Source organism: Dermochelys coriacea, chromosome 23 (genome assembly GCF_009764565.3).
Source record: "Dermochelys coriacea isolate rDerCor1 chromosome 23, rDerCor1.pri.v4, whole genome shotgun sequence".
Lineage (NCBI taxonomy): Eukaryota > Metazoa > Chordata > Testudines > Dermochelyidae > Dermochelys > Dermochelys coriacea.
In genome coordinates, this window is record NC_050090.1 from 16541182 (window position 1) to 16566629 (window position 25448).

Consider the following 25448-nt stretch of genomic DNA (forward strand, 5'->3'; position numbering starts at 1 on the left):
AGGGTCCCCCAGAGTCCTGCCCGTCTTCATAGGGAGCAACTCAGAGCATCGCCCGGGGACCCTGTGACAGCTTATGACACGCTTGCCCTCTGCACATGCCCCCAGAGCCTCTCCAAGCCACCTCCCACACAAGGGCCCCATGTACTCCCTGAGCTCCTCCCCAGAGCTGGGCACATCCCCTACCTGGCCAGCCCCCCCCATGCAGCCTGCCCCCCCCTTACCCAGCTAGGACCCCCTTACCCGGCCAACCCCCACCTTACGCAGCCAGGTCCCCCCCCGCCTTACCCACTCAGCACCCCCAGCACAAGGTTGAGGACAAAGAAGGAGCCAAAGATGACCAGGCTGACGAAGTAAATCCAGGGCAGCTCGTGCCCCATAGCATCCTGCATCTGTGGGGGAGACAGGAGTTAGAGGGGGTGTGATGAACTGGGACTGTTCTTTATGTTTCTCTGAATACTGTAGGGGTGCCTCAGTTTCCCCTAGGCATTTCGTAAGTCTCTAGGGGGTGGGATAAGGGGGTGTAATTGTTGCAGAGCAAAGGGCCAGGTACGTAAATGGCGACACTCTGTCTCCTGGCCACTGACGGCCTGGCCCTTCCCCCTGCCAGGTGAGAGCTGAAGGGCTGGAGAACAAAGGGATCCGGTGCCCTCCTGGCCCTGGACAGGGACAAAGCCCAGAAGGGGGGGCTGGGGAGAGTCAGTTGGGGGCTGGCTGGGGAAATGGCTGGGCTCACTGGCCCCCAACATGTACCTGACTGAGGGGTCCTGTTCTCTGCACCTACAAGCAGGTGTTAGACCATGTTCCTGTTATCTAATAAACCTTCTATTTCCCCTGCTGGCTGTCTGCTGTGCAGTTGGGGGGCAGGACCCTCTGGCCCCCCCAGGACCCCACCTGGGTGGACTTGCAGTGGGAAGCGCACAGAGGGGCAAAGGATGCTAAAGGTTCTGGGGTCAGACCCAGGACGGTGGGAGCCGGGTGAGCTGTTTGCTCTGCAGACAGGCTGCTCCCCAACAGGAGACTCCCCCAGAGTCCTGCCCGGCTTCGTAGGGAGCAGCTCAGAGCATGGTCCGGGGACCCTGTGACTGGGGGATCCCCAGGGGTTTGGGGAGCGGGGACAGTTGGGGTGCAGGGGGATCCCTGTGGGTTTCAGGGGTCCCCCGGGGCGGGGGCTCACCCAGTAGAGCACGTCGGTCCAGCCCTCCATGGTGATGCACTGGAAGACGGTGAGCATGGCGAAGAAGAAGTTGTCGAAGTTGGTGATCCCGCCGTTGGGCCCCTCCCAGCGGCCCCGGCACTCGGTGTTGTTGAGGGGACACCCCCGGCCGTGCCCCGAAAAGGCGCAGGGCGAGGGGTCCTCCTCGGCCTCCAGGTCTGGGGGAGGGACGAAGGGGTCAGGCGGGGCCCCGAGTAGGCGGGGGTGGGGGGCTGCAGGCGGGGCGGGTACCTGAGCCAACGATGAAGCAGGTCTTGTGCATGCGGCCGATGAAGAGCTCCAGGCCGATGATGGCGTAGATGATGATGACGAAGAGGACAAGCAGTGCGATGTGCAGCAGCGGCACCATGGCCTTCATGATGGAGTTGAGCACAATGTGCAAACCTGCGGGGGAGGGGTCAGGCTGGGGGGGTCAGGCCTGGGGGCGGCTCATGCAGTGCACCACAGCAGAGGTGTGCAATGTGACAGCATGCAGTGCGACGTGCCAAGGTGCAGTACGACCTCACAGCACATGCAGTGCGATGCGCCAAGGTGCAGTGTGACCTCACAGAACATGCAGTATGATGTGCCAACGTGCAGTGTGACCTCACAGCACATGCAGTGTGATGCACCAAGGCGCAGTGTGACCTCGCATCACATGCAGTGTGATGTGCCACCGTGCAGCACAACCTCACAGCACATGCAGTGAAACGCACCAAGGTGCAGTGTAACCTCACAGCACATGCAGTGAGATGCGCCACGGTGCAGTGTGACCTCACAGAACATGCAGTGTGACGCACCAAGTGCAGTGTGACCTCGCAGCACATGCAGTGTGACGCACCAAGTGCAGTGTGACCTCGCAGCACATGCAGTGTGATGTGCCACTGTGCAGTACGACCTCACAGCACATGCAGTGCGACGTGCCAAGGTGCAGTGTGACCTCAGAGAACATGCAGTATGATGTGCCAACGTGCAGTGTGACCTCACAGCACATGCAGTGTGATGACCAAGGCGCAGTGTGAGCTCATACGAATGCAGTGAAATGCAACAGAGCACGGTGCAAAGAAATGGCATGCAGTGCAATGCGCCCTGGGGCAGTGTGACCTCATACGTCATGCAGTGTAACGAATCATTACACAATGACACTACACTCAGTGAAATACGTCATTGTGCAGTGTCACACCATGCAAGATACAGTGCACTGCACCACTGTGCAGTGAGACAACATGCACTGCGACTCGCCGATGTGCAGGGTCACACCCTGCAGTGTGCAGTGTATTGCATTACCATCCAATGAGAGTACACAATGCATAACTGTGCAGTGTAACATCATATTGTGCACAGGGCAATGCACCACTGTGCAGGGAGGCAGTGTGCTGGGACGTCATACAACTCACACAACTCCTGAAATGCAGCACACAGCAACCCCCCCAGTGCCTGGCCCCCAGGGCTGGCATGTGCTGGCAGGCCCTCGGTCCTTACTGGGGACGCCGGAGACGAGGCGCAGGGGGCGGAGCACGCGGAAGGCCCTCAGGGCTTTGACGTCAAAGCCCCCCGGTTTTCCGCTCATGTGATGGGCATCCCCGGGCTTGTGGGACACTTGCTCCAAGACCACGCTGAACAACCTGCGGGAGAGTGGGCAGGTGAGGGGGGTACCCGGGACGGGGAATGGAGCCTTTTCCCTCTAGGGGGCACCAGCCCTCACCCAGCCCTGTCCCTGTGGGGAGGGGGAGCCCAGTAGGGTGCGGAGGCCCAGCAGGGTGGCCGGGGGTCTGATGGGGTCCTGGCAGGGCATTGGAGAGACCGGGCAGGTGGCAGTGACCCAGCAGGGCAGGGGGCGGTGGTGGGGGCCCAGCCAGGGCCCAGCAGGGTGGTGGGGAGCCCAGCGGGGCGTTGGGGACCATTGGGGGAGCCCAGTGGGGGGCAGGGGCCCAGAAGGGTGGTGGGGGGCATTGGGGAGCCCGGGGGGGAGGCGGTGACCCAGCAGGGCGGGGGGCGGTGGTGGGGGGCCTGGCGGGGCAGTGGGGGCCATTGGGGGAGCCCAGTGGGGGGGGTGACCCAGCAGGGCGCAGGGGGGGCAGCGGGGGACACACCCCACCACCACGATGACGAAGTCCAGCAGATTCCAGCCGTTGCGGATATAGGCACTGGGGTGCAGAACCAGCCCGTACGCGATGATCTTCAGGAACGTCTCCACCGTGAAGATGATGAGGAAGACGTACTCCACTTGCTCCTGTCGCGGGGGGGAGGGGGAGACGGGAATTAAACCCAGGCGTCTGGGCACCACCAGCCCCCACCCCCATGAGCCACAGACACCTGAACGGCCCCCTGCATCCTAGAGAATGAACCCAAGTGTCCTGGGGGCCCTTCCTGCTGGGAAACAGACCCAGGAGTCCGGGAGTGGGGGGGTCATCTCTGGAAGGAAGGAACCCCGGCATCCGGGCAGGCCCCAAGCAGCGGGGGGAGCGGGTGGACAATCACGTGAGGAAGAGCGAACGTGCAAGATGGTCCCGGCTTAGCGCCGACAGCCCCCCCCGTCCCCCCACTGGGTAAGCAGCTTAGAGCTCATGGCCCGGGCCACAGAGAGACAGAGAACCCAGGCGTCCAGGCTCCCAGCCCCCCAACCACCAGACCCCACTCCCCTGCCAGGACTGGTGAGAGAACCAGGAGTCCCCGTCCTCCCCCAGCTAATTCCTTCCCACTCCTCCATGGCTTCTGCCCAGGGACCCAGCAGCTCGTTAAGGACAGCCATTAGCTCCGAGCTCTTAATGAGGCTAAACCCAGGGCCCGGGTGACGGGCCAGGGGAGCCAGCCCAAGGGGCTCACAGGGCCTGCCATGGGGTTGGGAGCCCGGACGCCTGGGTTCTCTCCCAGCTCTGTGGGGCAGCGGGGTTGCTGGGCCGGACGCCGGGGTTCGCGGGGGCTCACCAGGTCGTGGTTGGCGGTGTTGGAGTCGTCCTCGGGGAAGGGGATGTAGACCCCCAGGGCCACGCAGTTGGCGAAGATGGTCATGAGGATGAGGATGTCGAAGGGCCTGGGGTGGGGGGCGGGTTAAGGAGCTGAACAGGCGTGCCCCTGCCCCTTCCCCCAGTGCCCCCCACATGCCCCCCTTTCTCCCCTGCCCCCCAGCACATTCCCTTCCCCCCACCGCCATCTGCCCCCCTCCCCTGCCCCCCAGCCCCCGTGGCAGGGCAGATGCTTCCACTCGACGATGCTGATGGCGGCCCGGCGCAGAGGGTGGTTGAGCCGGAGGCAGAAGAGAGCCCGGGGGGAGCGCGGCACCGTGGGGCTGCCCTGAGTCTTGTGCTTGGCGGGGGGCAAGCGCCGGCGGGGGGTGGGTGGGGGGCTGCCAGCCTCGGCTCCCAGTCCCCCGGCCTCCACCCCCCACCCCGGGCTGTCGGGGGGGACGACCACTGCGGGGGAGAGAGGAAAGGGGTAAGGGTGCGCCCCCCACTGAGCCCCCCTCCCTCTGTGGTGACCCCAGAAACCCAGGCCCCCCCACTGAGCCCCCTCCCCCCACAGAGGCCCCTGCCCCCTCCTGCCCCCGTGGAGATCCCAGCCCCTTCCCAGAGCCCCATGAGGCCCCCCTGCCTCCTCCATGCCACCCTGCCCTTCCACCCCCCCATGCCCCATAGCTCCCCAACCCCTCCATCAACCCCCCCTCCTAGTGCTGGGCACTGGGGGGGTCAGTGTATGTGCCTCCCATGGAGCCCCCCAGGCCCCTGCCTCCTCCTCCAGTCTCCCCCCATCAGGGTCACTTACCCCTCCCGTTCTCTTCCAACTCCAACATCCTGGGTTGGGGGGCCACAAAGCAGGGTGGGGGGTTAACCTCTTCGTCCGGCTGATGCCCTACGGCAGAGGTGGGGGGCCTTGGGGAAAAGCCCCCCCCACTCCTGGCAGCCTCTTGCCAGCCCCCCACCTCTCATGGGGAGCCGGCCCCAGTGTGGGGGGGGCGAGAGCTGGTGATAGGGTGCTCCTGGGTGTTCCTTGTCCCTGTTGCCCCCCCGGTGCCCCACAGGCCCTGCTCCCCCCAGGTACCCTGCCACCCCCGGGACTCCCACCAGTCCCCCGATGTCCCCTTTTTCTCCCGCTCTTCCTCCGTCTCCGTCCCGTCTCTGTCCCTGGCTTGGCCGCGGATTAAGGGGGATTAACTTCAGCAGCCAGTGTGCGCTAGTGGGGGGGACCCGCTGGCCCCCCTGCCCCGGTGGTGGTGGGCACTGAGGGGGGCATCTGCTGGAGGGAGGGGGGAGTGGCAGGGAAAGCTGGGGGCAAAGGCAGCCTCCATGTGCCCCCCAACTCCCCTGGTGCATTCTGGGAGCCACTCAGGTCCCCGACACCTGCCCACCCAGGTGCATTCTGGGAGCCCCCTAGGTTCCCCAACTCCCCCTCACCCTGGTGCATTCTAGGAGCCTTAGAACCCTGCACCCCTCCTCTTTGCAGACTCCCCTTTGCCCTAGTGTTTGCCAACTTTCTAATCACCCCAAACCGAACCCCCCAGCCCCGCCCCCCTCACTCCTCGCTCTCTCCCACCCTCACTCACTTTCCCCAGGCTGGGGCAGGGGGTTGGGGGGCAGAGCGGGGGGAGGGCTCTGGCTGGGGCTGAAGGGGTCGGGGTGCGGGCTCCAGGTGGCCGGCATGTCCAGCCTCCCCAGCATGTCCAGCCTAGTTTGCCCAATGGCATTCTGGGAATGTCAAGGCCTCCACCGTACCCCCCATCCCTGTCGCTCTTCCTTGACTCTTGCTTGCCCCATTGCATTCTGGGAGCTGCAGTGGTGACCCCCCCCCACACACACTCCAGGATTCTTGCTGGCCCCGGTGCAGTCTGGGAGCCTTTATTCCCTCCCCCCCCGAAGAACTGGTTCCATGGGAAGCTCTGGGACAAGTGGGGCGAAGCCCCCCGACCCCAGCCCTCTCATCTCCATTAATGGGGGAGCCACGGAGCCCGGGAACACCCAGGAGTGGGAGTGAGGCCGAGAGTTGAAAGTTAGGGACCTGAAGGGGAATGTGGGGGGCAGGGGGTTGAATTTGGGAGGGGGGAGGAGCGGTTGCTCCAGCCGGTGCCAAGAGTTCACCCCACAGGGCCTCGCCGGCTACAGCCCGGGAGAAGAGGTGGGTGGCGAAGGCCCCGGGTCGGTTTCCCCGCATCTCCGCCAGACCCGGGCTTTTCAGCGCCCCCCTTTCCCCCGGGGCCTGGAAGACGCGGGGGCAGGGAGCCGCCCCCGGAGGAGCCGGGTGTGGAACGGGACGTCGGGGTGCCCTGGGGCCAGTCGCCTGGGGTCGCTCCCGAACCTCCCGCTCCAGGGACGCCCGGGGGTCAGCGAGGCTGAGGTGGCATCGGGAGAACCTGCACCTGGGACCAGCAGCTGCTCCAGGCCCGGGATTGGGGCCGTGGTAGTAACTAGGAGTACACTTCCCAGCATGCATCAGGTTAGGGAGGTTGGGGTTGGACTACAATTCCCAGCATGCACCGGGCGTGGGGGGGGGCTGGACTACAATTCCCAGCATGCATGGGGCTGGGGCAGCTGGACTACAATTCCCAGCATGCACCGGGCTGGGAGGGCTGGACTACAATTCCCAGCATTCCCTGGCTGGGGGGGGCTAGACTACAATTCCCAGCATGCACCGGGCTGGGAGGGATGGACTACAATTCCCAGCATGCATGGGACTGGCGCAGCTGGACTACAATTCCCAGCATGCACCTGGCTGGGAGGGCTGGACTACAATTCCCAGCATGCACCGGGCTAGGGCGGCTGGACTACAATTCCCAGCGGCCCCTGCAGCGGGTCCTGTGACTCCGTAGCCCGCAGAAGCGCAAAGAGGGAGCCCGTGAGTGTGAACCAGCCCCCCCCGGAGCCCCTCCCAGCCCCCTTCCCCGGGAGCTGCCCCTGCCCATCCCCCCTCACTTCTGTACCCTCAACTGTGCCCCCACGTCCCTCTGCCCCACTTCCTGCTGGAGCCAGGTGTGCAGCGGGGGGGGTGAGCGGGGGGCTGGGGGGCATGCTCGGTTCTGGCTACAATTCCCACCCCCTTTTCTCCCCCAGGGATCGCTGCCTGGGGGCCCCCCACCATGGAAGAGGTCGACAAGATCCTCATCCGCTCGCTCCGCCTCTCCGGAACGTAAGCCCCGCCCCCTGCGGGGGGCCGCCGTGCTGTGGGGCAGGGTCTCACCAGGGGGCTCTCCCCGGGCAGTCGGGGCTGGGTGCCGGGGGGCAGGAAGCAGGGTCGGGGGCTCTGGTGGGGGGGGCTCTCCCCGGGCAGTCGGGGCTGGGTGCCGGGGGGCAGGAAGCAGGGTTGGGGGCTCAGCGGGGGGCACTCTCCCCGCCCATCAGTGCTGGTCGAAGTTTAGTGCTGGGCGAGCTGCTCCTCTGCAGCGTTATATGCAGCTGTTTCCTAGCTGCCACCCCCCAGAGGTGGCTGCACCGTGGCGCCAGGTCCCTGACCACCTGGAGGTGCTGTCTGACGGCGGCTCCCCGGCGCCCCCCAGGCAGGTCCCCGAGGAGGTGCAGAGCCTGCGGGAGTTCACCACGGAGCTGATCGTGGAGTCGGTGGTGCGATGCCTCCACGTCATTCACCCGTCGCTGGGCGCCAGCCTCGGTCACGTGCTGCCCCCCGGCATGTCGGCCCGGTTCCGCATTGGCACCAGCCTGGCCCAGGCCTGCCAGGTGAGAGAACCCAGGTGCTCCCACTGCTCTAACCCACCAGCCCCGCTTCCCTCGCAGAGCCGGGGAGAGAACCCAGGAGTCCTGACACTCCCTCCCCTGCCAGGAGCTGGGCTACCAGGGCGAGGTCGGGTACCAGACTTTCCTGTACAGCAACGAGCCCGAGATCCGGCGCCTCCTGCTGTTCCTGGTGGAGAAGTTGCCCAGGGATGATGCTGAGGACGCCAGGCAGCCGGCTGGTACCCGGGGGTGTGGGGGCAGGGGAGGCTCGTGGGGCACGGGGAGGGGCCACACTGCGGGGTTGAAGGTGTGTCTGGGGGGGCAGATTGGAGGGGGTGCTCCAGGGGGGAGGTGGGGATCTGGAGATCAAGGGGGGCGCTGCTGCTGGTCGTGACCTTTTCCCCCCTTGCAGGGAAGTCGGCCGGGCTGCTCCGCGCCATTGCAGCGAAGATTAAGGAGCAGCTGGGGACACCCTGGGTGCCCCCCATGTGCCGCACCCCCCGTCTACAGCTGCTGCAGGTGGGTCCCTTCCCTCTGCTCCCCCGGTTCCGACCCAAGTGTCCAGCCAGCGAGCCCTGTATCCATACCACAGCCGCACACACCAGCCCAGCCCCACGGGCCCATCTACCCCGGTGTCCCGGCTGCAGCATTTGCTTCGCTTCCCTCCCTCCCTCCCCAGCCGGGCCATGGGCTCCCCCCTGTGGACCCGGCTGGATTTGGTCCCGTGTCCTATGCCCACATCGCGTCTCCCCTCGCACGTTCTAAATACACATCATTGTACTCGGGATTAATTAATTACATTCTCCTGTTTTATAATAGAGTAAATATAATGCAGAATTTACTCGATACACAATGATCTGCAAACATTAAACATGACGTCACGTATTGAATTTTATATATGGGACGATACTCGACATTCTATTTCGCCTATGGGGCAATGTATACTAGACCAGATACCATTTATTTAATACATGATGTAATTTGTCGTAATTCGTGTGTTGTCTATTTCAAGCTGGCATATTCCAGTTTAACACGTGAAGCGCATAGATCATATACTCAAATGAGAGCGGATCCTTAACCTCGTCCAATCTTAACCAGCATTCGGTAAACGAGCTCCGGAGTAAATGGGATTGTGTAAATATAACGTTTTCTCCAGTCGCAAAGGGACTGGTAATGAATATTTTTAAAAACTCGACACGTTTCAGTTAACATGAGGCCGGTGAATAACCGTGGTTCTAACGCTGGAAGGTTTCGGGTGCCAGTTACGTTCCATTATTATTAAACCAGTAACCGTAAAGCAGGTTTGCGATAGGGAAGAAGAGGCCGGCGGGTAACGTTCCTGAGATGATGTAGGAAGCGGCGTTAGGTTCTGGTTCGTGTTGTAATTAACCTGCGTCACGTGCGTGACGTTAATGAGCTCGAGTTCACTTCTGCTGACAGTGTCGTTCTGAGTCTCCCCAAACGCACTGGTTGGATTTTGTGGCGTTTCAACCCGCCGCGGTATCAAATCGAACCGTCTCTTCAGGCCGGCCGATAACCCGCCCCTGCCGTGGCCCATGACGTGTGTTCTCTGCACGGTGGGGGGGCGTCTGGCCTTAAATCCCTGCCGTGCCGGGGCCCCCCACGAAGCTGGGTGCAGAGCTAAGCAGAAGTCAGTCTGCAGGTGGGGTGGGACTTCCTGTTTTCCCGCATTGACCCTGCTCCCATGTGATGGAAATGTCCCATCATCTCTTTCTGTCTGCAAGGTGCTACCACCCTATAACTCACCTCCCCCCACTGGGATTCACCCCACAGCTGTCCCCTGGCAGCGCCCCCCTTTCCTATCTCAAACGGGTCCTGTGGCAGGCAGTTCCACAGGCTACAGCGTTGGTTTTCTCTCCGCAGGGCACCTGTCTGCTGAAGCCTTTTCATGCCCACCCCTTGGTCCTGCCCCGCAATTCGGGGCCGGTTGGTAGGTGACGGGATGGGGGCAGGGGCTGGATCTGAGCTCAAGAGGGCTTGGGGGCAGCAGGATTGGGGGCGTGGAGGGGACATGGATTGAGGGGGCGTGGGTGGGAGGCAGGGGATGTGGATTGAAGTCGGGTTGGTTGGGGCAAGGAGTCTGTGGGGCTGGATTCGGGGCATGGGTTGGAGGTGGGGAAGACGGTGTAGGGGGTGGGCTCTGACCTCCATGTCTTCTCTCCCCCCGCAGAGCGCCGGGAGTTTTTCGGGGGGTTCCTGCCCCTGGTGCCAGCTCAGCCCCCCCAGCCGGGCGCCGTGGCCCCGTCCCTGCTGGAGCGTCACGCAGGCGACCTGGGGGCGCAGCACGACTGGGAGGCCGACTGGCAGAGCCAGGGGCTGGCGTCTCGCCTGCCCCCCAAGGTGAGGGGGCTGCAGGGGGGCTCTTGCCTGGGGTGGTGGTGGGGTCCTGGATGTTTGTGGAGGGTCCCTCATGGGGGAAGGGATTTGGCGTCCCCTGGCCTCCAAGGAATACATGCCCGGGAGGGGGGTTGCTGCAGGGGGGTCCCCCAATCACACTGACCCCCCCCATATTATCTCCCCCCAGGAGTATGTGCAGTGGAAGCATCAGCGGCTCCAGCGCCGCCTGCTGGACCAACTGCGTCAGGCCCCCCCCCCCCCACGGCACCACTGGCCCCCCACAGCCAGGGGCGCCGGACCTGGCCCAGATGCTGGGGCTGCTGAGCGCGGGGGGCACTGGGGGGCCCCTGGCCAAGGGGTCCCGCTTCAGCCATGCCCAGCGCCTGGCGCACGAACAGGTACCTGTGGGGCCCGGAGCAGGAACATTGGGGTGTTCGGGGAGCACTGAGGGGTTTGGGGGATTGTGCATGGGGGGGTTGGGGCACCGGGGGAGTTGGGGGGGCTGTGGGGAATGGGGAGGGGGTCTGGGGCAGGGTTTTTGGGCGGGGCTGGGGGGCTCAGAATTCCGGGTACCTGGACAGACTTTGGGTGTGTCTGGGTGGATGAGGGATTGGGGGGGATGGAGGTGGGGTTAAGGGCTACCCAGGAGGTTGGGGGACATTTGAGGGGAGGGAGTGGCTGGCAGAGGGGAATTTGGGGGGCTGGAGGGACACTGGGAAATTTGGGGGGGCTGAGGGGAGAGGCCCTCTGTGACTGTCCTCTTGTGGCCCCCCAGGACCCTCAGGAACTTGTGGGGCAGATGCAGGCGGCAGTGGAAACTCTCCCATCCTCCAAGACCTCGGAGCAGGTAGTGGGGGAGACTCCAATATGGGGTGGGGGAGGGGAACCCCCTTAAAGAGCAGGGGGGGTGCTCAGCAGTTGGGGGTTGGGGGACCCCAAGGCAGGGTCCAGAATGGTGCTCTGGGGGACCCCAAAACAGCAGGGAATTCAGAGCTACTACCTGGATGACCGTTAATCCTGGACCCTAATGATGGCCAGTTCTCATTGCTCCCCCAATGGTCCCTGGCAGAACTCAGCCAGCTGGGGAGGGTGGGAGGGGCTTTTACCAGGGTGCCCCCCGCTGCCCCCCATGCTGGCCTTGAGACCCTCCCCTCTCCCCTCCCCAGGAGGAGCTGGCACGGCAGGCGGAGGAGCTGGCTGGCCTGCAGGGGGAGCTGCGGCGCCTGGAGGCTGAGATGGAGGCCGTGGGGGGGGAGGTGAAGGTGCTGGAGCTTAGCCTCTGCCAGGTGAGGGGCAGGGGGGCTGGGGCGTTTCTCCCTGTGCGGGGGGGCGACCATGGCAGTGGGGGGTCCGTGCTCCCCATGTGTCTCTGCCCCCAGGCGGCCTTCGGGGGGGGGGTCTTGGCGGGTCTGTGCTCCCCACGTCTCTCTGCCTCCGGGCGGCAGCGGGGGCGTCGCGGGGGGGTCCGCGCTCCCCACGTCTCTCTGCCCCCAGGTGTCGGCAGGGGGGTTCCGGGGGGGTCCTTGCTCCCCACGTCTCTCTGCCGCCGGGCGGCGGCGGGAGGGTCCCGGGGGGTCTCGGTGCGTCCGTGCTCCCCACGTCTCTCTGCCCCCGGCGGTGGCGGGGGGTCCTGAGTGGAGTCCGTGCTCCCCACATCTCTCTGCCCCCAGCGGGGGGTCCCAGGGGGTCCGTGCTCCCCACGTCTCTCTGCCCCAGGCGGCAGCGGGGGGTCCCAGGGGGTCCGTGCTCCCCACGTCTCTCTGCCCCAGGCGGCAGCGGGGGGTCCCAGGGGGTCCGTGCTCCCCACGTCTCTCTGCCCCGGGCGGCGGCGGAGGGTCCCGGGGGGTCTCGGCGGGTCCGTGCTCCCCTCGTCTCTCTGCCCCGGGCGGTGGCGGGGGTCCCGGGGGGTCTCGGCGGGTCCGTGCTCCCCTCGTCTCTCTGCCCCGGGCGGTGGCGGGGGGTCCCGGGGGGTCTCGGTGGGTCCGTGCTCCCCTCGTCTCTCTGCCCCCAGGCGGCGGCGGGGCTGTGCCAGCAGCGGCTGGCTCAGGGGGGGCGCGAGCGGACCCTGCTGGTGAAGCGCCGGGCGCTGGAGCTGCTGCCGCAGGCGGAGAGGAACCTGGCCGCGCTGCGGCTGCTGGTGGAGGGCAGCGCCCGGCGCCTGGTGCACCTGGCCGCCCAGTGGGAGACGCACCGGGGGCCGCTCGTGGATCAGTATCGGCACCTGCGAGCCGCCCGCCGCTCCCGCCAGGTGAGCAGGGGGGCGGGGCTTCTCAGAGGGGGCGGGGCTCTGCCCTGGGGCCACCCCGCCCCCACTCACCCCCCCTGTCCCCCCCCGCAGCTGGAGTCGACCCGGCGGGTCTCGGAGATCCAGGCCCTGCACGAGCGGAGCCGGAGCGTGGCCGCCGAGGCCCGGCGCAAGGAGGAGCTGTGCCGGCAACTGGTGGGCGGGGCCTCTGGTGCAGGGGGCGGGGCATCATGGGGGGCGGGACCTGGCATGAGGCCCAGGGTGGGAGAATTGGGCACACGCCCTTTGCATGCCTGCGTGGGGCTGGCCGGGAGGCACCGGGTGCGATCTGCATGCCCAGCTGGGGGGGTGGGGAGCCCTTTGCACGCTGGTTTTGCACATCCCCTGGGCACACGACCCCTCCCCTACGCATGTGGGGCCCCCCTGGCTGGGCCCAGTGTGGGGGGGCTGGGGCAGATGCTGATCCCCCCTGCCCCCCCAGCTGTCGGAGCTGGAGTCGCTCCCCAAGGACGTGTCGCGGGCGGCCTACACCCAGCGCATCCTGGAGATCGTCGGCAACATCCGCAAGCAGAAGGAGGAGATCACCAAGGTAACTGGCAGGGTAATCGCCCCCCCCAGGCAGCTTCCGCGGGCCAGAGATCCCCCCAGGTTACCCCTCCCCTCTCAGGTTTGCCCGGCCCCCCAAGCTGAGGGGGGCGCTCCCCCAGGTCTGCAGCAGTACTATGGCTTTTATCCCCAACCCCCGGCCTTTCCCTTTGCGGCTGCGGGAGTCGAGCTTTTAGCCATGCTATGGGCAGGGCTGGGTCCCCGAGCTATGGGGGGGCTGCCCCCCCAGCAGCAGTAGTAGAACTCTTCTCTCCCCCCGGCCCCCCCAGATCCTGTCGGACACCCGGGCCCTGCAGAAGGAGATCAACGGGCTGACGGGGAAGCTGGACCGGACCTTCGCCGTCACCGACGAGCTGGTCTTCAAGGTGGGGGAGCTCTTGGGGAGGAGGGCTGGACTGGGGGAGGGGCAGGGAGACTATCTAGGGGAGATGTGGGGTGCCTGGAGGGGGGCTGTATAGGGGTGCTCCCCTGGGGATTATGGAAGGGAGAGGTGGGGGGGAATATAAGGTGGATCCCCAAAGGGGCCCCTTGGGGGGGTGGAGAGAGGAGGGTGACTGGGGGGCTGTGGGGGGCGCTGGCCGGGGGTAAGTGGGGGGAGCAGGGTTCCTGACTCCCCCCCTTGTCTTTATGCCCCCCCCCCAGGATGCCAAGCGGGATGAGTCAGTCCGGAAGGCCTATAAGTACCTGGCGGCTCTTCACGAGGTGAGTGTTTGGGGATACAGGCTGGGGGGCACAGCCGGGGGGAAGCAGGAGTGTCTCAGAGGGGGCAGAGCGGGGGGGAAGCTCTCGTCAGCTGGGGGTACCAGAGACCCAGGAGTGGATCTAAGGCACCAGTGTGGGGGGAGAATGTCCCAGGGGGCTGCTGTAGCCCAGGTGGGTGGGAGGATGGGGTAGCCCAGCTGGGGGGACTCATTAACCCCTGTCCTGCTGCCCCCCAGAACTGCAGCCAGCTGATCCAGACGATCGAGGACGCGGGGGCCATCCAGCGAGAGATCCGGGACCTGGAGGAGCAGGTGAGTGTGTGGGCCTGGGGGCGGTGGGGGCCAGAACACGGAGGCCTCCCAGCTCCAGCACTGAAGGAGTTAATCTGCCCCCGCAGATTGAGAGCGAGGGGGCCAAGAAGACCTTGGCCAACCTGGAGCGGATCCTAAGCGACTACCAGGCCCTGCGGCAGGAGAACACGGCGCTGCTGGGGAGGAGCCGGGACCCCTGAGATGGCTGCATATAACGCCCCTCCACTGGGCCCCCCCATCCCCTTTCTCTGCTGTGGTGCCCACACCATTCTCCACTCCCCCCGGGCGCCATCCAAGCCCCCCACTTCCAGCCCCCCGGTAACTGCTGGGGTGTCTCTCCCCTGCCAACTGCTGCATCAGCCCCCGCCGTTTCCCCCACCAAGCGGCAGCTGAGTCTGGGGCGCTGAATTTTGCTCCTTTTATTCCCCCCCCGCAGCCTGGGGTCAAGGCAGCTGTGGCTGGGGTGCAGCGTCCGTTCCCCTCCAATTCCCTTGGTGGAACGAGGTCAATAAAGTCCATGGTTTTGCAGACAGCTCCTGTGTCCAATTGTGGGGGGCAGGTGGTTCCATCCATGTCCCCCCCCATGCTCATGGGGGGGGGCTCAGCCCCTGGAGCTGCCCTTGGGGCGTCTCATGGGCTGGGGTGGGCGCAGGGTGCGGAGGGCAGAGGGGGCAGCAGGTGCTTCAGCAGGTGCCTGGGGGGGAGAGAAGGCATGAGGAGGGGAAGGGGTGGGGATAACACCTTTTGGCCCACCCCACCCCACCCCCGGGATGTAGCTAATGGCAAGGACCCTACTGCCCCACTAGACCCTGCAAAGGGGCGTGGCTAACAGGGGAGGCCCTGCCCCTCCCCGCTGGACCCCCTCTGGGGGCGTGGCTAACAGGGGAGGCCCCGCCCACACAGGGGCTCCGTACAGGGGCGACCGCTGGCTCCGCTTCTTCTGGAACTCGTCCTCGTCCACTGTCCACACGGCGCCTTTCATGTGCTCCACGCGCACGAAGCACTTGTGCAGGCTCAGGTTGTGTCGCACGGCGTTCTGTGGGGGGAGAGGGGGTCAGTGCCCCTCATTCCCGACCCGCAGCCCCTGCCAGCCCAGCCCTGGGCCCCCCCAGCTCTGTCCGTGCCCCTCACTCCCGAACCGCAACCCCCGCCAGCCCGTCCCTGAGCCCCCCCAGCTCTGTCCGTGCTCCTCACACCCGACCCACAGCCCCCGCTAGCCTGGCCCTGAGCCCCCCCAGCCCTGGCAGTGCCCCTCACTCCTGACCTGCAGCCCCCGCTAGCCAGGCCCTGAGCCCCCCCAGCCCTGCCGGTGCCCCTCCCTCCCGATCTGCAGCCCCTTGCCTTCCAGGTGGCCGTGTTGTGCCGGAAGTAGCCGAACATGCGGCTGAACCACTGATAAATCTCGTTTAGCGTCAGCTGCCGGTTGGTGGACTCTAGAATGGCCTGTGGGGAGATGCGGGGGGTCAGGGCTCCGGGGGGGTAGCCCCTCTCCCCAGGCTCTGGGGCTGGAGGGGTGCACCCTGTGACGAAGTGGGACTGTTCTTAATGTTTCCTCTGAATACTGTAGGGGTGCCTCAGTTTCCCCTAGGCATTTCGTAAGTCTCTGGGGGTGGGATAAGGGGGTGTCATTGTTGCAGAGTAAAGGGCCAGGGTACGTAAATGGCGACACTCTGTCTCCTGGCCACTGACGGCCTGGCCCTTCCCCCTGCCAGGTGAGAGCTGAAGGGCTGGAGAACAAAGGGATCCGGTGCCCTCCTGGCCCGGGAAAGGGACAAAGCCCAGAGGAGGGGGGGCTGGGGGGGGAGTCAGTTTGGGGCTGGCTGGGGACATGGAGTGAAGTGCAGATGGGGTTGTCTGGCTCACTGCCCCCCAGAATGGACCCAGCTGAGGGGTCCTGTTCTCTGCACCTACAAGCTCCGTGTTAGACCATGTTCCTGTCGTCTAATAAACCTTCTGTTTCCCCGGCTGGCTGAGAGTCCCGTCTGCCTGCCGAGTTGGGGGGCAGGACCCTCTGGCCCCCCCAGAACCCCACCTGGGTGGACTCGCTGCAGGAAGCGCACGGTGGGGCAGGGGAGGCTGGAGGCTCCGGGGTCGGACCCAGGAGGGTGGAAGCTGGGGCAGCGTCTTGCCCTGGGGACAGTCGGTGCCGAGAGAGGAGGGTCCCCACAGTCCTGCCCGGCTTCGCAGGGAGCAGGTCAGAGCATCGCCTGGGGACCTTGTGATACCCCTAGTGGCAGGGCAGATGGGGGATGACGGGTAGGGGGTTGTTGGGTGAGGTGGGGGCGGGGGGAAGGGACCAATGGGGCAGGGGGTTCCCCGGGCTCGGGGCGCTCACCCAGCGGATCAGCATCGCGTAGGTGAAGGGCGGCCGGGCTGTGCTGAGCCGATAAAACTCCAGGCTGGGGCCCAGGTCTGCAGGGGGAGCAGAGCTGTCAATCAAGGCAGGGTGACGCCCCACCACCTGCAGCACGGGCTGCCCCCAAACCAGGTTCAGTGTTACCCCCTCCCGCAGGAAATGCTGGCCCCCCAGTCGCAGCCCAGAGCTGGGAGAGAACCCAGGAGTCCTGGCTCCCACCCCCCCTGCTCCCACCACCAGCCCCCACTCCCCACCCAGAGCCGGGAGAGAACCCAGGCGTCCGGGCCCCAGCCTCTCACCTGAGAAGATGCCGACACCATGGCTGCCCCAGGAGTGGGTCTGGGGGGTCAGTGGCATCTGCAGCGCCCCCTTCTGGGCAGGGAGGGTAGCTCCCGAGCAGGCCCAGCCCAAGGGGTTGGGGGGATGGGTTGGGCAGCGCTGGCCCCTTGCTGACACTGCCTGGGGGGGAGGGACAGGTAAGTGATGGGGGAGGGGACTCTGGCCCCACTCCCTCATCTTCACCCCAACCCCATGGATTCTGACTCCACCCCACCAGGCTTTAGGCCCTGCCCCTGCTATCTGGCCCCACCCCCAAGGCCTCAAGCCCCACCCCCAGTCCCTCACCTTCCCACAGACATGGACCCCCACCCCTATTCCTCCCACCCCAAGGCTCTGCCCCCTTCTTGCCCCACCCAAGAGGACCCCCCCTGGCTCTTACTGGGTCAAGGGCTCGGTCTGTGGCCTCCATCGTGGCCAGCTGGGCCTGCATGGCCCCCAGGCGCTGCCGCTCCCGCTCCAGCTGGGGGGGGAGGGGGACAGGTGAGGGGGGCAGGAAACAGGTTGGGAGGAATCCCCCAGGACTACAACTCCCACAATGCACCTGGATGACACCTCCCATGATGCTCTGTGACGGATCAAGCCCCCTCTCCCCCAAGACAGGAGCTGTCCATTTGTCGAGGACACGAGACCCTGATTCCCAGCCCCCCCACATGAAGACACCTGTGAGGAGGGAGCCCCCCAGGACAGATCACCCCCGATATCCCGTGTCAGTGCCCCCCAGCCCCAGATATCCCCCCAACCTTCTCCCCGAGGCAGTGCCCAGCTGCGATTGTCCCCCCCAGCCCCTGTGGGGAAGCTGCACCCCAACAGACCCCCACCAGGCTCACCTGCTCCTCCAGGTGCTTGACCAGCTCCCTCTGCCGCCGGCACCGGGCTGCCCCATCCTGCGCCCACAGCGGCTCCTGCCGGGGGGGTCTGCCGAGATCAACAGGTCAGCTGGCATGTCCCCCTCCCAGAACCAGGAGAGAACCCAGGCATCCGGGCTCCCAGCCCACCCCAGATCTAACCCCCCAGCCCCCACTCCCCTCCCAGAGCTGGGAGAGAACCCAGGCGTCCGGGCTCCCAGCACCCCCACATCTAACCCCCCTCCCAGAGCTGGGAGAGAACCCAGGCGTCTGGGCTCCCAGCCCCCCCCACATCTAACCCCCCTCCCAGAGCTGGGAGAGAACCCAGGAGTCTGGGCTCCCAGCCCCCCTACATCTAATCCCCAGCCCCCACCCAGGAGCAGGACCATCCCTACCCATTTTAGTGCCCTAGCAGGCCCCCCACGGGAGGGCTGTGTGTGGCCCCAGGCTTCTACGGGGGGGTGGGGGGCTGGCTCTAGGCCTCTGTGGGGAGGAAGGGGGGGGCTGGCCACTTCCTGCGGGAAGTGCAGTAACCCGGCCCCAGCCTGCTCCGCTCCCCTGGCTCCCGGGAAGGGGGGGTCAGCCCCCCCAGTACTCGCCGGCACGGCAGGGGCCGGGTCGCTCCACTTACTGCCGCAGGGGAGGGGTGGGGGGCCGACCCCTGCTGCAGCTCTCGGGGGACGGGGTGGCTGCAGTGGGGGCGGGGGCCATGGGAAAGAGGCTGGAGCAGCAGCCGTGTAGGGCACCCGGAAATGAGGAGCCCCAAATGTCCTGGTGCCCCAGGCAGCTGCGTGCCTTGCGTAGGGGTAGGGATGGCCCTGCCCCCCCTCCCCTCCCAGAGCCGGGGAGAGGACCCAGGCGTCCGGGCTCCCAGCCCGCCCTGCTCTAACCACCAGCTCCCACCCCCCCGAGCCAGGAGAGAACCCAGGCGTCCGGGCTCCCAGCCCCCCCCGGCTCTAACCAGCAGCCCCCCCCCCGAGACGGGAGAGAACCCAGGAGTCCTGACAGTGTCAGGTTTACAATGGCGCTATGGAGCCAGGCCTAGGCTCGGAAGGGGCCCCCACCTGCTCTGCTTGCCCTGCACCCCGAGACCCCACCTGCTCCCCTGCGGCTCCGGGCGGCTCCGCCTCTCACCCCTGGGGGGCCCCACCTGAGCTGCCTGGGACTGGGGCAGACGCCGGGCCGGTCTTGGGCAGTTGGGGGGCAGGGGATAGTGGGGGGCCTTGGCTGGACCCCTCCAGGCAAGTGGGTCCTGAGGCAGGTCCTGGCCAGGCTGATCCCGCCCTTCCGAGGGGCCAGCCCTGGCTCATCCCAGCGTGGCGTGAGGGGCTTCTGGGGGGGTGCTGGGCTGTGAGGGGGCCCTAGGGAGTGGGGGTTGTGGGGGGCGCTGGCCGTAGGGCTTTGGGGGGTGTTGGGTGGGGGTCTGCGGTCCGGCGTGGGCCCGCCCCCCAAGGGGAAGGAGCAGGGGAAGGCTGGCAGCACCTGGCCGGGCGGGCCAGTGCGCACCTGGCAACTGGCGGTTTGTAACCCGTGGCCTTGCGCTGGGCTGGGTGGAGCTGGGTCCGGGGACCGACCCCCGCCCCTGCTCCATGGCCCCCAGGGGGGCCCACAGGTATGTTTGGCGCTAGGCCCGCAAAAGGTTAATCCAGCCCCCCTGGTCTCCCAGCCCCCCTCCCCTCCCAGAGCCGGGAGAGAACCCAGGAGTCCTGGCTCCCAGCCCCGCTGCTCCAACCACCAGCCCCCTTCCCCTCCCAGAGCCGGGAGAGAACCCAGGAGTCCTGGTTCCTAGCCCCCTCCCCAAGCACTCACCTCTCATTCTGCTCCCTGTGGTCCCCGGGGCTGGGACAGCGCTGGGGGGGAGACCGGTCCGGGGAGTGGGGGACGTAGCGGGAGGCAGGTGGGTCCCTCAGAATCCACTCCATGCCTTTTATGTTAATCCCTGGAACAAGGGGGGAAGAAATGGGGGGGGGGTGGGCCAGGGCACCATGCCAGGCTACACCCCACCTGCCAGAACCCCCCCGGCACCCTACATGCCCCCTCAGTTACCATGTGTCAAGCCATGGCAGGATCTCACCACCACCACGCCCGGGGGCTGGAGGTGCAGGATGGAGGGGCGGGCGCTGGGCTCCGGAGAGATCTAGGGGGAGGAAAGTGAGGGGGTGAATGGGGGCAGAACCCAGGTGTCTTGACTCCCAGCCCCCTCCACTGTAACCACTAGTCCCCCACTCCTCTCCCAGCATCAGGGAGAAGACCCAGGAGTCCGGGCTCCCAGCCCCCCCAGCTCTAACCACCAGACCCCACTCCCCTTCCAGCACCGGAGAGAGAACCCAGGAGTCCGGGCCCGGTGCGGTGGTACCTGTTGGATGAGCAGTGCCTGGCGCTGGGTGTCCTGGAGCAGGGCCTGGAGGTGGGGGGTGGTTTGGGGATCCCCCATCGCCTCGGGGCACGGTGGCACCTGTGGAGCAGGCAAGGGGGGGGTGCTGTCAGTCCTGGTGGGCTAGGGAGGTAGGCTGCCCCCTCTGTGCCCCTCCCCCAGCCATGTGGGGACCCACCTGCTGCTTCCTGGAGGGGGCGCTGGTTCCGCGGGTGAGCACCGTGGGGCGGTTCTGGGCCCCGCTGGGCGGGCCGGCGGGGCTGTTGCCATGGGGCACTCGGGATGCCATGCGGCTGGTCATTGGGGCCTGGTGCAAGCTGTGGGGAGAAAGGGCAGGTGAGGGGGTGGGAGAAGCTACGAGGAAGTACACATGTGTGTGACTGGTCACACGTTAAGCTGTGCACGGGGCGTGAGCAAGTGTGATCCATGCAAGATGTCACACGTACACGCATGGAGGAGATTCATGCATGTCACGGGGAGCACACGCATGTCAGCGGTTTCCCATGGCGCGTGGGACACCAGGCGCATGTCAAAGCCCTGCAACACGTGATGGGTGGATTCACGGTGAGCGTGCGTGTGTATTGGTGAGCGTATTGGTGCGTGTGCAAGCAAGTGTGAACCATGCAACATGTCCTGTGCGGGTCTGAGCCATGTCACACGCAGGGGCCAGAAGCCACAGGGCCCAGCCGGACCTTAGCAGCCCTCAGCCTCCCTGACGAGCTGCGGGGCTAATTAGTGAGCGTGGCTGGGGGAAACGGGCCTTGATTAGCCAGACGGGTCTGACGCAGAGCCGGGAGATCCAGGAGAGGGGTGCAGAGGGGCGGATGTGGGGCTAGGTAGAGGGAGGGGAGAGATTGGGGGCTGGGAGGGCTGGTTAGAAGGATGGAGGGGGTGGGGGGCTGGTTGGGGGGGCTCGAGGACCCCTGTGGGGAGCAGCGACCTGTGGATCTGGCCGTGGGATTTTGTGCTGTGAGCCGGGGCAGCGGCCGGCTGGGATCGGGGACCCCAGAGAGCGACAGGCTCTCGGCAGCGCCGCCACCAGCCATGAGGGGGTGCCCCGGAGGTGAGGATATGGCCGAGCACACGCACGTGTCTGTGATCCGTGCGACATGTCACGTCCTGGGGAACATGCATGGCTGTGTATGAGCTGCGTCTTTGCCCCCGTGACCGCCCAGGGACGGGACGTGCCACGCAGCCTTGTGCCACGAGCGGCCAACACGTGTGGGTCAACGTGATCTGTGGCCCACCTCGCACGGTCAGTGCACTAAGCCCTCCCATGGTTCGCATGTGTGCAACCCCCCATGACATGCGGGCATCTCCTCCGTGCACTTGGGCCGCTCCCACGCCAGCCCACCGAGGCTCACGTGTCATTGTGAACATGCCTGGACACATGACGCACCCTTCAGACGAGCGGTCCTGGGTTTCGGGAGTGAGAGCAAACACCCAGCTCCGGGAGGGGGGAAATCCAGCTAGCACCCCCCATATTACCCCCACACCTTGACCCCTGCACCTCCCACCATGCTCTGACCCCTAGCTATACCCTACCCTCTCCAGTTCTTTGCGGCCCCCCCATGCCCCTTCCTGCCCCCCCAACCTCTAACCCCCACTCCCCTCCCAGAGCCGGGGACAGCACCCAGGAGTCCTGGCCCCCAGGGCCCTGCTGTAACCCACTACACCCCACTGCCCCCAAGGCTGGGGAAAGAACCCAGGCTCCCAACCCTGCACACTCCCCCCACTCTAACCACTAGACCCCTCTCCCCCCCAGGGCAGGGGCTGCGTCGAGCTGCTTCCCCGCAGCGGGGGTGGGGCTGGGGCCAGGTTCCGAGAATCGGGGTGACGTCCCGTTCGGCCCCGCTCTGATTTCTCACCGCAGCCCCCGCTTCCCAGACGTCATGGAACCCGGCCACGTCAGCGGCATGGGACGCGGCGCCCGGGGGGTTAAATCCGGGGTGGCCCCCCCCGGCCTCAGCACGCACAGAGCTGGGGGGGTGCAGCCTGGCAACCCGAAGCCCCCAGCCCAGCCCCAGGGGTCCATGGGAGGCTGGATTTCATCTGCTCCCCCCCGGCCCCGATCCTCCCCAAAGCTCAAGTCGCACTAGGCCTGGAGACATCGCACACGAGTAACCAGCCTGGGTCTTACAGGGCCCACTCCGCTCCCAGAGAACCCAGGAGTCCTGGCTCCCAGACCACCCCCCACACTCTGAACACCAGACCCCACTCCCCTCCCAGAGCCGGGGAGAGAACCCAGGAGTCCTGGCTCCCAGACCACCCCCCACACTCTGAACACCAGACCCCACTCCCCTCCCAGAGCCGGGGAGAGAACCCAGGAGTCCTGGCTCCCAGACCACCCCCAACACTCTGAACACTAGACCCCACTCCCCTCCCAGAGCCGGGGAGAGAACCCAGGAGTCCTGGCTCCCAGCCCGCCCTGCTGTAACCCACCAGCCCCCACTGCTCTACCAGAGCTGGGGAGAGAACCCAGGCATCCTGGCTCTCAGACCACCCCCATGATCTAACCACCAGACCCCGCTCCCCTCCCAGAGCCAGGGAGAGAACCCAGGAGTCCTGGCTCCCAGCCCCTCCCTGCTCTAACCCACCAGCCCCCGCTCCCCTCCCAGGGCCGGGGAGGGAACCCAGGAGTCCTGGCTCCCAGCCCCCCTGCTTCAACCCACCAGCCCCGGCTCCCCTCCCAGGGCCGGGGAGAGAACCCAGGAGTCCTGGCTCCCAGCCCCCCTGCTTCAACTCACCAGCCCCCGCTCCTCTCCCAGGGCCGGGGAGAGAACCCAGGAGTCCTGGCTCCCAGCCCCCCTGCTTCAACTCACCAGCCCCCGCTCCCCTCCCAGGGCCGGGGAGAGAACCCAGGCGTCCTGGCTCCCAGCCCCTGAGCCAGGTATTTCTCCCCAGTTCTGGCAGCCGCAGTTTCTGTCTCGGGTGTTCTCTGGGCCCGGGTCTGTGTAAAGGGACCTGGCCTGTGGGCGTCCACACAGATTTGAAAGAGGAGTTGGGAGTGGAGCTGGTTCAGCCTGGCCGGGTCCCCTCACCAGTGGCGTGAACGCGCCATTGAGTTGCTGGCAGGGAGAAATTCTGGCTTCTGGCCACGCTCTCGATGGGGTTCTGCAGCCAGACGGACCCAGTCTGGAGTCTACATCGCGTCTCGATGAGCAGGAATCGGGAGTTCGAGTCTGGATCAATCCACGGGGCTGGGTTCGCGGCGTATCACGTTATTAAAATCCCGCTATGTTTGGCAGGGTGACTCCAGATTGACTCTGGGGTGCTAAGCTCAGAATCCAGCTCTGCTCCCGGTGCAATGAGGAGTGACTCCAGATTGACCCCAGGTCAGCTGAGATCAGAAACCCCTCCTGTCCCTGCTGAAATCAGGGATGATTCTGGATTGACCCTGGAGCAGACCTTAAATCAGCTGAACGACTTCCCCTGCATCCCGACAAGACCCGCAGTCACCTCTGGCCTGCCGGGGCCTGCTCCGATTCCCCCCCCCCAACCCTGGTCCCACCCCACTCACCGCTGGGCACTCCTCAGCATCCCGGCTGGCAGGGGAGCCAGTGCGAAATCCGCCCCGCAGGTGGGTATTTATAGGGCAGTCCTGGGGTGGCCGCACTCCCCTTGCCGGGTGACTCAGTGGAAACGGAGCGCCAGGGCGGTGTGCCCCGCGTGCCCTTTGGGGGGGGTTTTTTCTTTGCTCGAAAATAACACCAGCTTTTCGGTCGGGGTTTTCGGCGCCCCAGCCCCCGAGGCTTTTGAGCACCAAGAAGCTACCGCAAAAATATCAGTGTGCGAGGGAAAGAAAACCACAGCGCACAGGAGAGAGACACACGCGTGCGTGCACACCCCGCCGGAGGAAACGGGTTCACGGGGTGTTATTAAGAGCCACCGGGCCCCCCGTGAGCAGGGCCAAGGGAATGGAATCGGGGCAGGAAAGCTGGGGCAGACACAGGTTGCCTGTCGTGTGGGAGAAATGGGGTGTTGTTGCTAATGGCACGGGGAGAGAACCCAGGAGTCCGGGCTTCTAGCCCCCCCCCGTACCCCACCAGAGCCCACTCCCCTCCCAGAGCTGGGGAAAGAACCCAGGAGACCGGGCTCCCAGCCCCCCCGCTGTGCCTCACCAGAGCCCACTCCCCTCCCAGAGCCGGGGAAAGAACCCAGGAGTCCCGGCTCCCAGGCCCACCCCCCGCGCTCTACCCCACCAGACCCACTCCCCTCCCATAACCAGGGAGAGAACCCAAGAGTCCGGGTAAGGAGGGTGGTGTCTCAGGCAGAGACAGGCCCATCGTGGATAAAGCCCTGGGAGGGAGCCAGCAGCCAGGAGTTCAATTCCCCCACATTGCTCGGTGCCTCAGTTTCCCCATGAAAATACCCTGCCTGGCTCTGTTCTGACTGTCAGCTTGGTGGGGCAGAGGCTGGCTGCTTGTGAGTGTGTTGAGTGTGCACACGTGTGTGTGTGTGTGTGACACGTGCCAGCAGCGAGGGGTCGTGCGTAGCTGGCCGAGCTGCTGAGCGTGCGGCTGGTGACCAACCCACCTCTGGGCCGGAACTGAGTGTGTGGAGTTGTGATGCTCTGTGTGACCATGTGGCTGAGGGTGTGTGCACCAGTGTGTGTGTCTGAGAGAGAGACTGTGTATCAGGGTGTGTGTGGTTGTGTAGTGGTGGGTGTGCAACTCTATACCTGAGTGTGTCAGTGAGATTGTGTAGTGGTGGGTGGGTGGGTTTGATTGTGTAGTGCTCTGTGTGATTCCATAGCATTGTGTGTGTAATTGTTTACTGCTCTGTGTGCGTGTGGTTGTGTAGGTGTCCATGTGTGATAGTGTAGCACTGTGCGTGCAGTTGTGTAGTGCTCAGTGTGTGCATGTCAATATGGTTGTGTGGCACTGTGTGTGCGTGTCACTGTAGTTGTGTAGTGTGGTTGTGTAGCAGTGTGGGTGCATGGTTGTGTAGGTCTCCATGTGTGACCCTGCAGCACTGTGTGTGTGTTGTGTGTCAGTGCGCTGGTGTAGCGCTGTGTGTGCATATGTCAATATGGTTGTGTAGTGCTGTGTGTGCATGGTTGTGAAGCGTGGTGTGTGTGTCAGTGTGGTTGTGCAGCGCTGTGTGTGCATGGTTGTGAAGCACGGTGTGTGTGTCAGTGTGGTTGTGCAGTGCAGTGTGTGCATGGTTGTGTAGGTCTCCGTGTGTGATCCTGCAGCGCTGTGTGTGCGTGCCAGTGCGATGGTGTAGCGGTACGTGTGTGTGGCCACATGGTTGTGAAGCGCGGTGTGTGTGTCAGTGTGGTTGTGTAGCGCTGTGTGTGCATGGTTGTATACGTCTCCGTGTGTGATCCTGCAGCGCTGTGTGTGCGTGTCAGTGTGATGGTGTAGCGGTACGTGTGTGGCCGCATGGTTGTGAAGCGCAGTGTGTGTGTCAGTGTAGTTGTGCAGCGCTGTGTGTGCATGGTTGTGTAGGTCTCCGC

At 65.5% G+C, this 25448-nt stretch overlaps 3 protein-coding genes across 4 annotated transcripts in view; 1 reads left to right on the forward strand and 2 right to left on the reverse strand.

Annotated features, from left to right (window-relative positions):
- Nucleotides 1-6616, reverse strand: part of CACNA1F (calcium voltage-gated channel subunit alpha1 F) — a 48096-nt gene extending 41480 nt beyond the window's left edge. The window contains exons 1-8 of the mRNA XM_043501695.1: nucleotides 6265-6616; nucleotides 4398-4605; nucleotides 4121-4226; nucleotides 3286-3425; nucleotides 2675-2817; nucleotides 1445-1597; nucleotides 1175-1371; nucleotides 286-389 (exon numbers count right to left, since the gene is read on the reverse strand). Of these exons, the coding sequence (XP_043357630.1) occupies nucleotides 286-389; nucleotides 1175-1371; nucleotides 1445-1597; nucleotides 2675-2817; nucleotides 3286-3425; nucleotides 4121-4226; nucleotides 4398-4605; nucleotides 6265-6616 (1403 nt within the window). The remainder of the gene's footprint in view (nucleotides 1-285; nucleotides 390-1174; nucleotides 1372-1444; nucleotides 1598-2674; nucleotides 2818-3285; nucleotides 3426-4120; nucleotides 4227-4397; nucleotides 4606-6264) is intronic.
- A 286-nt stretch (nucleotides 6617-6902) lies between these two features.
- On the forward strand, nucleotides 6903-14601 carry CCDC22 (coiled-coil domain containing 22). Its single transcript, XM_043501540.1, is given in 18 exon segments — nucleotides 6903-7018; nucleotides 7234-7309; nucleotides 7677-7854; nucleotides 7958-8090; nucleotides 8264-8370; nucleotides 9736-9802; nucleotides 10043-10212; nucleotides 10397-10459; nucleotides 10461-10607; nucleotides 10985-11056; nucleotides 11376-11495; nucleotides 12221-12457; nucleotides 12548-12649; nucleotides 12936-13043; nucleotides 13330-13425; nucleotides 13703-13762; nucleotides 13999-14073; nucleotides 14160-14601. Coding segments are annotated over 17 exon segments (1899 nt in total). The 5' UTR covers nucleotides 6903-7018; nucleotides 7234-7259; the 3' UTR covers nucleotides 14274-14601.
- A 28-nt stretch (nucleotides 14602-14629) lies between these two features.
- On the reverse strand, nucleotides 14630-23572 carry FOXP3 (forkhead box P3). Of its 2 annotated transcripts, XM_043501575.1 has the most exons (12): nucleotides 23508-23544; nucleotides 20166-20304; nucleotides 19970-20068; nucleotides 19660-19750; nucleotides 19423-19552; nucleotides 17596-17683; nucleotides 17148-17228; nucleotides 16729-16888; nucleotides 16409-16485; nucleotides 15415-15516; nucleotides 14988-15109; nucleotides 14630-14767 (listed from the first exon to the last, which is right to left on the reverse strand). In XM_043501575.1, exons 1-12 carry the CDS (start codon nucleotides 23525-23527, stop codon nucleotides 14704-14706), a joined length of 1173 nt encoding a protein of 390 aa, XP_043357510.1. In that variant the 5' UTR covers nucleotides 23528-23544; the 3' UTR covers nucleotides 14630-14703. The 2 variants fall into 2 exon arrangements, with proteins under 2 accessions (XP_043357510.1, XP_038238208.1); XM_038382280.2 differs by having other exon boundaries at nucleotides 14750-15109; nucleotides 23508-23572.
- Nucleotides 23573-25448: the final 1876 nt, after the last annotated feature.

Excerpts from the sequence above, each read along its gene's own strand:
- FOXP3 (XM_038382280.2), bottom strand. The coding sequence starts at position 23,527 with ATGCTGAGGAGTGCCCAGCG. Across the intron at positions 16,486-16,728 it reads TGGTGTCGGCATCTTCTCAG|ACCTGGGCCCCAGCCTGGAG; the intron begins GTGAGAGGCTGG and ends CTCCCCCTGCAG. Across the intron at positions 15,517-16,408 it reads ACGCGATGCTGATCCGCTGG|GCCATTCTAGAGTCCACCAA; the intron begins GTGAGCGCCCCG and ends ATCTCCCCACAG.